The 13037-nt window shown below is 35.2% G+C and overlaps 1 protein-coding gene across 2 annotated transcripts in view; it reads right to left on the bottom strand.

Moving 5' to 3' along the window:
* Window positions 1-13037, bottom strand: part of LOC114933518 (inactive tyrosine-protein kinase Dnt) — a 94882-nt gene that overhangs the window by 76837 nt on the left and 5008 nt on the right. The window contains exon 1 of one of the 2 annotated variants that reach the window (XM_029306141.2): window positions 11689-12256. The exons of the other annotated variant lie outside the window; for it this stretch is intronic. Within the exon in view, the coding sequence (XP_029161974.1) occupies window positions 11689-11815 (127 nt within the window). The 5' untranslated portion in view covers window positions 11816-12256. Of the gene's footprint in view, window positions 1-11688; window positions 12257-13037 lie in introns of those variants that run through there. 2 annotated transcript variants of the gene reach the window in all.

Genomic DNA, 13037 nt, shown 5'->3' with positions numbered 1-13037 from the left:
TTTAAAACTATCATTTATCTAAAAGCCTGTCTTCATGAATATACCTATCTATAATTTGCGAGAAAAATCGGGACAGAATACATTTGTAATTTTATGTGTTATGTAATAAAAGAATCATGTTTGAAGAATAGAATATAAATATAAATATATGTATTTGGAAAAATGTAAGGATGTATGACATATAAAATTAAAAACAAGCTTATTTTATCTCGAATTATAAATAATCTACTGCAGATTTGACTATAAATAAAATAATTCTAATATAAGATTACAAAATTTACTATTGTATTTCAATACAAATTATCTCTGTAGATTATTATCCATTATTTATTAACACGATAATTAAGTTATATAATCTAATTTTTAATTTATTTTTTATGTAAATATTGAACACATTTGCTATCTATTATATAAACTTGAATCGGTTTCGCAATTTAATATCTAATACGAACTCCGTGCAATATCGTCAAGTTGTCGACTGCTCGCATTATGAAGTTTCAATCACACAACGCTACGTCGAAAATCGATGTCTACAATGTCTCCAATGCACTGACCTGACTTCTCGAACTAATGTTCTCACGATGTTAATAACGATAAATGCTTCCTCAAACTCCAAAATTATTCAAGTAGTTTGAAAAAAAGAGAGAGAGAGATAGAGAGAGAGTTATATTATACGCGCAAGAGAATTATTATCATATTTATTCGTTTGGAAATATGATATTTAGAGATGTATATTCGCGAGATGTTTAATATTTTATACATCTGTTAAAAGTGTTCACATATAATGCTAGAAATATAATATATATACAACATTAATTAACTTTGATAATATTTTTTAGAATTATTGCATATTTTCTATGTGAAATGTAAAAAGTAAAAAGCATAATATATACTCGTATAATGTATATTTAAAATTGCTAATTCAAGATTCAAAATAACAACATAACAAACTTTTGTTGATTTTATGCTTTTTTTATACTCTATAATTTGATTAACACAAACTCTTCTCTGAATCTTACTTTTTTTCACAGACTCATTTTTTCCCTCTTTTATACGTGTACGAGAATTGCAAAGTGTAATTTTCTTTCGATAGGAAACGCTTCTTTTACGGAAACGTCAACCTCGCCACTTATCGTACCACTTGCATGCAACGATGCGTCGATGTCTCTCGCTATCTGTTCAATAAATCCGACGCGAATAACTCTCCCTTCAATACCCAAGTTCTGACAATACGTGCTTTGTATAGATATATCGCTAATACGTATCAAAGCTATTCCTATTCTGAATTATATCTTATCGGCATATTCAAAGCTTAACCTAGAATATCTGTCGATTTTAGATATAGGTATTGCCGCAAAGTACTGCTATTAATGCATATTAAATAATATTAAGAGCATATTAATGCTTTTTCTATTAACATAAATAATTTATATCCGATGTATATATTTTTTTGAATTTACTATTTGAAAAATGTGTTAAACAATAATTAAAAATATGAAAAAGCAACCTAAATTTTCGTCCATAAATATTAATATTTAAATATATATTTTATAGAGAAAGAGAGAGAGAGAGAAAGTTTTTAATAAAATGTCTAATACAAGATATTCCTAAAATAAAGTAAATTTGTAATTAAATAAATTAAAAAATTAAATAAATGTAATTTTAAAATTAATTAATAAAAGGCTCGTATAAATTAACAAAATTAAAAAAAGTAAATATTGTAGGCCAACTAAACGAGCAAAATTAAATAAGATCTAAAGATTTATTAAAATAATTAACTTTTCATTCCGTTAGAGAAACAATATACAGCGTAAACGTTTCGACTGCACTACAGTCTTCTTCAATACATAAAAATCAAATATTAAAATACAAAGTTAAATATTAAAATACAAAGTTAACGATTCTTCGCTGATGAACAATGGATGAGTAAGACGATTGGTCTGAGATTCCAAGTTTTGCGACATTTAATCATGTTGTGGATATTTTACGCGAATTAAATTAAAATATCAGAGAAAATTAAAAAATCTTTCAACTTACATTATCGTTTTAACAAGTTCTTCTTCTCGAAATTTCAAATGTGTGTTGCAAAGTCTAAATAACAAATGTCAAGGAATTTCTCTAACGGAATGAGAAGTTAATTATTAATAAATCTTTCGATCTTATTTAATTTTGCTCGTTTAGTTGGCCTACAATATTTACTTTTTTTAATTTTAATAAATGTAATTTTATTAATGAATATTTCTCTAGGTTCTTGTCCCCCTTTAGTTTATTTATAAAGAACAAAACTGTTTCTCACATTTTAGCTCTACTAATTTAACACCACATTTTCCACTTTTAATATCTCGTGATGTCTGGCGACTAATTGTCAATTAGGATAATTGATCACGATGGAATGCACGCTCATTAGAATGTGAACGCGTAGCAACAATGTGGTCCCAATCACGCGCTGAATATTCATTCGACGTGCAATCGATATTAATTCTTCTAGTACCTGCGGTTTTTATCAACATACCGTTACGGTATGCAGAATAAACGAATAACATACACATAAATGCGCAATAAATTACTGAAACAGATAAATGGTTTTCGCGTATAGCGTAAAATTCAAAATCGTGAGCTGGATTTACTGGATATATTCATCGGTAATACTAATGACGTTTATTATCATTATCGTTTTTTTTTTTTTTTTTTATCATACCTTAATATCGCTATACCCTATGTAAAGCTTGGTGATATACAAAGAGAATAAATCTTTCTACGCGCGTTTTTAGATTTATTTTCCAAGCAATTTTAAATCGCGCGCATTTAAATCATATACTCGAATAAAACATCAAAAAGCCGACCGACATCGCGATATATCGTTTGATTTACAAGTGCGGAGCGCGAACGATACGATATTATCTACGCGGAGACCGGGGAATACGCGAAAAGAATAACGCAGAGGGGAGCAAACCCCCCGATATGGGGGAGAAAGGGATATAAAAAATGTTCGGGAATCACGAGCAATTTCCATTGGTCGCGGCGGAACGGCTATCGCACCTGCAAGAAGATTTCATACGGTGATAGGTTTCGACAGGTACTATATGTGCATGCGTATGCGTGCGCATATACGTATATGTATATGCGTGTGCACGCATTCTATGTTACGTATGCACATGTATGCGTGTGTGTGTGCAGATTTGCAATATGTGCGGCCGCAGAGAGCAACGGCAGACGGCGCTTTTCCGACGATTTTCTGCGCATTTTGCGCTTCGATGGAAAGGCTCTCGCGCGATGCACTTTTTCTTGTTTTTACTTTGCCGTTCGACTTTATTCCTCGCTCGACTATATAACGCGTGCATTATTATGCGCGGGTAACAAATTCGATAGTTTACATCTCGAAAATACTGCCGACGTGATGCCATATACATAGACAGTGCACGAAAAAATTTGTTAAAAAAAAAAAAAATAACGTGTATTTAGGTCCGCCTGCGTATATTTTGGTGCACTTTGTTTTATAAATTTATTTCTATCGAAATGCGTTCACGTACCGTGTCATGCGATTAAATAAAAGAATTAAATAACGCCAAATTTATAGAACGCGCGACACACAGCGTCACGCTTTTTGTTACTAAACATTATCGATTCCATCAATCGACGTATACACGTCCAATTTACATGAACGTATAACGATGTCAACGCTTATCGTCATACACAACACGTGTAGATATAGAGCATAAAGCGTTTTTTTTTATTTTTCAAACTTCTATCCTTGTTTCAGGTATATCCGACACGCAATATTTAAAAATACTCTAAAGCGCTTAAATAAATAATAGAGAGAAACAGAGAAGAGGGACAATATACGAAAAAAAAATAAGTAAAAAAATTATTTAAAAAAATATTTTGATAAATTATTATATATAAATAATGTATATATAATAATATAAATATATATAAATATTATATATATATGTATATAATATTATATAAATACATAAAACAATATTTATATGAATAAATCATAATACTCTCTCGTGACGAAAATAATATATATATATATATATATATATATGTTTTTTTATCAATTCTGATAGACAAGTTTATAACGGCACCCCCGGTAAAAGTGTGATCAAAACGCGTCTACATAAAAATATTCAAAAACATTACTCATTATATTTAAATAACAAATCCGACGTTATAAAATACAGCATTTCGAAAACATGATGTTTTTGATCAGATGCATTTTTGCCGACTTGAAATAACATTTTATCGCTTATGGTATGTGTACAAGGCTCGTATATACATATAACGAGTTTAATGTTTGCCAATTAATACGGACGGATTTGACCCTAGCTGTGCACGTACAAATATGTTTAACCGTGCACGCGCGGATATCGACGTATAGGCGAAACGTACTAATATGCAAGTGTCGGAGCGAGTACGGTAGTCCTACACCTTCTAAATGTATATATATATATATATATATATATATATATATGTGTGTGTGTGTGTGTGTACTATTTGCACTCTCCCTACGAATATCCTATGAGACCACTTCGTACGTGATGCGTGCACGGTGTATTTGACACGTACCGTACATCATGAAACGATGAGTTCTCGAATCAATAGAAGTTCTTTCAAAACGTCCGACGAGAAAAAAATTAACAGACGTATCGGAGACATAATTGGGAAAAAATATCTATTTAGCTAAATACTTGTAAAAAGCATGAGATTTTCTTTTTGATCTTGGACTTACTTGTCATCTCTACAAGCAAGTTTGATAAAAGTTATATATTGCTTGCATCAGCACGTTCTATATATTTTTTTTTAATTTAAATAAATTTTTAATGTTGTACTGAAAAATATTTGTACACTTGTAAGATTCCTTAACTCTGGAATATTTTATTATTTATTTACCACATTTAAAATTCAAGTTTCAGAATTAATTTTGTTTTTCTTTAGACGTCCTGTCAACTTTTCCGTAAAAAAAAATCAATATATAAAATATATATGAAAATGTAATATGTGTACTTTAGCTATACATCAATGGCTTGCCGGAGGATAAATTTTCGTCGGCAAGTCTCTTCGCGCGTTGCGTAAATCACATGTGTCTGCTGATGTGCAAGCGAGACACGTGTAAATATGTACGAAATCGTGGATATGGAAGCGAATGGAGCGTATATCGCGAACATCGACGTTTGTACGGCCATATCAATTTCCCGTGTAAACCGGCCAGCACAACCGTATAAACCGGTCGGCACGCTCCGGATCAGATTGCAAATCAGCTGCATACTTGCTAGTTAACAAATTAACTATGATATTAATTATTATATATGCATACATATATGTATGTGTGTATTTGTATGCATGTGGGATTTTAGGCTTAGTGTGTAGATTAAAATCCTATATAATAAATGTAAAATCCTACACATATTTGTACAATCCCGTTTCTTTATCATATTTAACATTTTTGGAAAATTTATACAAGTAACGACAAATTTAAATTAAAAAAAAAAATATATATATATATATATTTTTTTTTTAATCTTTTAATATACAATTACGAAATTTATCAAATGTTTATAAATTTGTTATTACTTGTATATTGAATCTTTTTTTTCAAAAACTTAAGTACGATGAAGAAAAAGGATTAAACGAGGAAAAATGTATAAAGAAAGATTTTGATAACTAGTATTATGACAAAAAGAAAAGCAAACACTTTTTTCCACATTAATAAATAATAATATTAAGAATAATACGTTATTCTTATTATTTTTATTCGCGTATCCCCTTATTAAAAACAGAAAGTTGAATCGATATTTAATCTCGTGTTTCGTAAAAATACGTCCCGCCTTTTTTCACACAAAAATATATAAAATATCTCCTTAATTTATGTCCAATATCAAGTAATTAAAAAAGCAAAAAAGTCTCATCGCGAAGGTATACATATATATATCATCCATCGAGGCGCTAGCTCTTATCCTCCTTAACCGTTCCCAATTTGTCGCAACTACGAAAGATGGAAACGTGACAATGTATAAGCCGTTAATTACACAGGAAGGCGCATTAATTAATCTATTATCGCCGGATCAAGGGGGCTTTGCAATAACACACGTGGCTAAAGAGACGTAGTTCCTACGGCGAACGCACACGGCGACGCGGGCTTGCGGTCTGCACGCGTATGCGTGAATGCGTGCGCGGCTATAAACCATAGCGGTTTACGTTATCGTCCGGTCGGATCTACCCGTCGCGTCGGCAAACTACTGCAATCCAGGCTGGTTCCTCTACCTTGCCAGCTCCAGCCAGCGGCAATTCCGGAGAAATTGACGCGTCGGGTCCAGCGAAAATTACGCGCGAGTGCGAAAAAAGCCGGGCCAAATTTGCTTCAAAGTTTGCATATAGCGGATATAGCGTGACGAATGACAATAGCCGTGCATCTTTCAAAAGTCACTATACAGAGAACTGTTCAAGCGATAATACTAGATAAATTGAGTAAAAAAAGAAGCAATTTGTTCAACGGACGAGAAAATTGGACGTCCTAAAATTTCTTCAACTTTGAAACGTCAAAATCATCTGAGAAATTTGATGAATAATTCTTTACATCTCCTACATCACAGAGACAAGTAGCCAATGGAATTTTCAATGATAAGGTATATATCTGAATAAATATAAAAGAGATTTCGATTCTCTAAGTTATTCCAAAATTTACATAAATAAAAATTCTTTCTGTCTCTTTCCTCCTTCTCTTAAATAATTCACAAATAATGAAGTCAATTGTAGGTTAACGTTAAACGATTCATCAAACACAATTTTCATGGATGTTAAAAAGAGAGAGAAATGTGCGAAAATGTGAGCATGGGAGTGCGCGCGTTAATCTTTTCGCGCAATATTTTTTTTTACGGGCGTTCTTGTGGAATAATCGATTTTCTCGTGTCGTTTCCAGCAACACGGCCGGAGCCTGGGGAATCGACAAGGGTCGTTTCACGAGCTAGTCCGACAGTCGTCGGCAATGAACACGTTGTCGGTTGTTTGTCGGACCGTTTCGTGGTCCAGACAGGACAAACATACGGAGGCGATTGCAGCGAGCGTGCATCGTGTACGAGGGTAAATTAAAAATCAATTCTAGAATGTCTGTCGGTCCCAAAGTTTCTGCTTATTGCGCGGAGCATGCGGTTCCCAAAATCTCGCAATATACGCAAGATAAACGTGCAAATGTCCACAACTCATTCCTCTACGAGTCTGCCTCTATTAGTCCGTTTAATATTTCGATTAAAAGTTAGCAAAATTGTGTACATTCCAAAATAAAACAAGACAATCTTACAATTAATTATTTCATTTTATTTCTTATTTTTTAAACTTATGCTACTCATTTAATGACACAAATATATGAACCTAAATTATCATCAGGGAAATAAGAAAAGCAAAAAAGAACAGAAAACATATATTCCATGTAGATGTATTGTATTGTTCCTAAATAACTTCATTGAGGAATAAGACCCTATACTCTATACCGTTGAAACCGTGAGACCAGTTGACTAGCGCGAAGCAATTCCGGTAGTAAATCCAGGTTACCGAGAGACAACTCCATTCGAGGAATAAGGATATTACTTCAAAGCGCAAACTCATCTCGCGCCTTTCATCACATGGTGAGAAATCCCCTGCCCAATCAGAGCAAACCCCGTGTAAACGTTCCGAACTCGGCGACGGAAGTAAATGCTGAATCCGCACGTAGGTGTCAGGTAATAGTCGACTCGTATCTTCGTTCTCGCAAAAGGAGGATGTGCATGTGTATATGTGGTAGTGAGTATTTTCTGTCCTCTCCTCTCTTACGTACGTAACACCACTTTCAACCACCTTCTCTTTCTTTCTCTCTCTCTTTCGCCTCTTCTCTCTGTCTTCTTACTCTTCTGTTCCTTTCTTTTTTTCCTTTCTCCTTTTTTTTTTGGTGCTTGCAGGGAAGAGATGCCTTTCCAACGGAACGAAGTTTTCCGGGGAAGTAAAGTCATTTCGCTCGTGCAATCTAAGTTAAGTGACTTTCGAGAGCGTCGGCGACGAAACTTGCCCCACCGCTTACTCCTCTTAGAAGCAACCCTTTCACTTTCCCGTAGTCCCCGACCTCTACCCCTTCGACGGCGGAATCCGAAATGTGACGAAGATTACCCTGTATCTTTCTCTCTAAAGATCCGCGGTTGCTCGAGCATTTGAAAAATAGACCCGTTCAAGAAACGGAGCCACCGTTCTCGGAGCTAAATTAGCATATCCTCTTCGATATTATACGTAACTATCGAATAAAAACTTCAACTTATCATTGAGAAACACTTATCTTTCGCATTTCTAATTGATGATACAATAAATTAATACTGTTTGTAAAAAGAAATAAACAGAGAATTATAATACATTTATTTTAAAGAAAATTGGACAAAATTTATATGTTTATTTGTAAATTTTAAAAATCGTAATCTTTTTTTTTGGCAAGCTTTTGAAGAGCAAAAGGAAAAGATGATCAAAAGTTTCCTAAAGAGAAATCTTTATATATACTAAAAAAATTGTCATTAAAGTTAAGCGGTTTAAAGTCGCTCTTCGGTCGAATATTAAACTTAATAATTTTATATACACTAATATACTCGACACTACTTGTCTTTAATCTTAGAAACTGGAAGATCCTATCAAACCCTCTCTTGGCGCTATTATACCTCTTATCCTCGTTATCTCTCCTCAGTGCACCTCAGATGCGTGCTTATACCACTCGTGTAATTTTGGCGAAATTTAATTATATATTCCTTCCAAGTCGGGCTGAAGTTACCCACTAAGAGGAGTCAAACTAGCCCAGTTTATCGATATATTACGAGACATGCATCTCGCGTAAATATCTCATAGCTGAATGTTCCCAATATTACATTACCTTCCGTAATTTTGCCTCCGCTATCAGCGGATAAATCGTCATTAAATTAAACCGTCATAATCATGGGCGTCCGCAGGATATTTTCCAGGGAGAAGCATGATTAAAATTTTTTTGTTTCTTATCATATTATTCTTTCTTAATTTTTTTTTATTATTTTGTTATTTTCATATTTTTATATAAAATTTTTGCGTAAAATTGCAAATAAATTCCAGTGTTTCACAAGGAGAGCAAATACTTCATTTTTTTTACAGACTCCAAGGATTCATAATGGATAGCGCAAGGAGGACAAAAACGTGTTAAACTTCGTCATCCGCATATTCAATTCGCGAAATTTCGCCTCTACGTGTTATTTCAGTCCTTTTTTTCTCCCTATCTATTTCGCACATTCGCCGGTACGCCCATATTTCGCGATTAACGTAAAATGTATGAAAGTGCCGCGCGCAATCCATAGCGCTATAGCGCGCAACGCGACCAGCGGAATGTGTCGGGTCGTTCTGCCATTCGGGGAGTCGCCGACCGCCGGGATTGCCTCGATTTTGGAAGAGACACGAGCGAGCCGGCCGCTCGTAAATACGGCGATTCCGCCTTTTTTTCCTCCGGTCCACACCACCGAGCCTAGCCTAGCCGATGCGATTCGATCCATCGACCGACGTCGAGTGGAGAACGCTTGATCCAGCGTGGATCGCGAGCGAATATGAATCGCGGAACCGTAAAGTGATATCGAATGGAACGGAGATCTATCTAGGTGCATAGCAGGGACCCCGTTACATATATATATATATGTAGACTGGGGACCATTAAAACGAGCGGTTCGTGCCGCAAATTGCTAAAATGACACTCCGCGCGCGCGCGCGCGCATGCCATAAACGGTCCCTCGGACGCTAATTCGCTCTCTTTCGTCGGTCATCCCGCGGTTTCGCTCTCACGATGCCTCGAGATATATATACGGCCCTTTTCCCCATCCCTCCTTATTACACACAAGCCCAAGTTTTTCCGCCCTTGTTCGTTAAAACTGCGCGCCAACGAGCTTCGTGAAAGAGTTTTTCCCCCGTGACACGTTACAATCGCGTTAATTGTACACTGGGGATGCAAAACGATGCGAACGTTAAAGAGACAGAATTGGATAAAGTACAAAGGGTAGGTACAATCACAAATGGCTCGTAATTATGAATGTAAAAGCGAAAAAAAAATTCCGACGCTAGTTGGCATTAATACCTACGTTACGTGCATGCATTTTTGTTTGGTGCAAAATAAGGAAAATAATTATTGTCCATTTTTTAAAGGTAATTAATTTTCCAATTGTGTTGAGTAGACATTTTTTTCTCGAAGTTGTTTTAACATTTTTTTCAGAAATTTCTATAGCAAATTCTTGTTTTAAATAGAACACGTTTCAAGAGTTTCTAAAAGTAGTCTTGTAACAAAATTGTCTATGTAATGTTGTATACTTCGAAATTTTATTTTTTACATTTAAAAATTGACAGAATTCATTAATGAAAAGTAAAACTTTCTTAATTGAATTTCTAAAAACAACATGCTAATTTTGCAAAAGTCTACATTATTTTATTCATGCTTTACTACTAATTTCAAAAGATTTTGTTGATTTTCAGCTAGTTTTATATAATATTAACTTTCAACTCTGTGCTGCTTTTCCGTGCTCGATTCTTTTCTCTTGGTTATTTCTCTTTTTTCCATTTTTATCGTTGGTTGTGACTTTATGTGCAAGCACTGGTGCGGCAACATAGTAATGGTCCGGTTTCACAGATTCTCTCTGTCAACTCTTTTTTCGCGCGTTCGCCGGCTTTCGTTTGCTCTCAGAAAATATTGCGCGCCCGATGCGCAATTGTAATGGGACCTGTTAACGAACATCGCCATGGGAGAGGAACTTTTCATGTTTACCGCCACGCGGAAATGTACGCGCGAGTTTCGATTGAATGGAAAAAGTAATGCGGAGAGTAGAGAGAGAACGAGGCGAGCATTTTAACGCTTTTGCAACTAGCGCTGCGCGACGTTAGCATGACACAGCATGACGAGAAAAAGATTGCTCGCGAGAAATGGGTGTTCCATTAATTAATCAGATATAATTAAAATTATTTCATGCTAGACGTCAAATGAGATATATAAGTAATGATATGTACGTCAAATTCAATTGGCGCGTTTGTCTTAAAAATAGGTGTCTTATAATCAATTTTAAATCATTTTTATTCATGATACAAATAAATATTGCTTATATAGAATAAAAATTACATTTTCAAAATTTTTGTTATAAATTAAATAAGGGAGAGATAATATTTAAAAAGCCCAGGTAATACTTCATTGTGGACGTTGCACAACACATGTGAAAAATATATTTTATTCCCGCTTATTTGCAAATTTCCAAAGCATAGTCAAATTTTAATATCAAAAAATGAATTGCTAAATTAATTGTTCGCTCAAATAAACCCGAAAAATTAAACAAAAATAAAATTTTTTTAATTAAAAAAATTGAAATATTAAAAGATCTTTTAGATTGTGTTATATGAATACAATAGAATTATTCGAGTGTCATAAATGTGTTATCCAATTAATCTTTATACAGATCATTTTTTCCTTTTTACTTGAACATATTGTTTTCTATTTTTTGTGAATAACAAATCTATATATATATATATATATATATATATATATATATGTATATCCAAATAACGCGAATTCTATCTTAGTTCCTACCGGCATTCATTTATTCAGTTCCCTTGGATTGTACGCACACGTACAAATCACATTATCACAATTTCCTTTATGTCAACATCAAGCTCACAGTTTCTACATACCTAACAGCTTCATGACCTGAGACTGACTGATGAATATATTGAGATAGCCATCACTGCAGCCGATCAGAACGAGAAGGACGAAGAACTCGCGCCGCAGAAGATCGCAGGGATCATTACACCACCGCATTGTCTCACATGCTCCGAAAAGCACTGTCGTTTCCACGCACCAAGTAGCCCTTTAACTTCAACACCGCGTCGCTAAGAATCGCAGAAAAATCCTATCGTTCTCTTTGCTACGGATTGCTCGCACGTGGTTCCATTCACCGACGTGCCCTGCCATTTCTCACCCCAATCCTCGATATATATCAGTCTCTCGTTCCCTCTTTCGATCGCAGGGATTCATTAATCATTGTAATCGTCGTAGAAATAATTCATCGGCGAGGAACATTTTCTGGATAGACGTAGAAAAGGTCGAGTTTCTTTCGCGCGCGCACAGACACCGTCATAAATCGCTCACGAGATCGAACGTGTCCTCGCAAGGACGATCACATGGCGAGGCGCGATGACGAGACGACGAGAATGCCGCCCTGATACGGGGTGAGAAACGATGTCATCGTCGTCGACGTCGGTGCTCGACTGAACGGCGTGCCGAACGTCCGTCGTTTTCGAGTCGCGACGAGATTCATCGTCGCGCCTGCGCCTATGCAACCCTCGCCTATATCCGACACATTATGCACACGTACGTGTGATGGATTGGAGTAGAAAAACAGTGCGTGCATGCGTGCGTGCGTACGCATCGCGAATCCCGGCGTAAGGTGTAAATTACGTCGTCGAAAATAGACAGTCGGATAAATATCGCGGGAATCAAGCGCGAGATATCGCTGTGAAAACAGCGCCGTGAAAATTGTACGTATCGCAGCGAACTGCGCGAAAAAACCCTCCCTTCTACTCCCTGTCTGCATTATTTCTACCAGATTTTAATTATACGGAAATATTGCTCTCTGATACGAAAAATTGCGCAAAAATCCACTTACGCGTATCACAGGAGGGATATACTTCAATCATTAAACATATTTGTATATCGTTATGGACCACTTGTGAGATACAAAGCAATTGCTGGGGTGGAATTTTTATGATTACAGCATTAATTGGAATTAGTATTTATACAATTTGTATTTGTGATTGCACCGAGTATGTCATTCCACGATTAAAATTAGGTCAACCATAATGACGTCATGGAAACGTAGAATAATACTTTGCGCGCTTATAACATATGCGTCTTTGTCACATTTATATGAATTACCAGAGATATGGCACCAGCATATGGTGGAAATCTTTTGTGCATACAACGTTTATTTTAAATACGCGCATAATCCTGTATGTAAATGACATTATTGGTATAATTTATC

Source organism: Nylanderia fulva, unplaced genomic scaffold, assembly GCF_048542155.1.
Source record: "Nylanderia fulva isolate GAGA-0341 unplaced genomic scaffold, ASM4854215v1 Scaffold3, whole genome shotgun sequence".
Taxonomy (NCBI): Eukaryota; Metazoa; Arthropoda; class Insecta; order Hymenoptera; family Formicidae; genus Nylanderia; species Nylanderia fulva.
The sequence above is the reverse complement of the archived record's forward strand: the minus strand, read 5'-3'. Positions and strand labels throughout refer to the sequence as shown.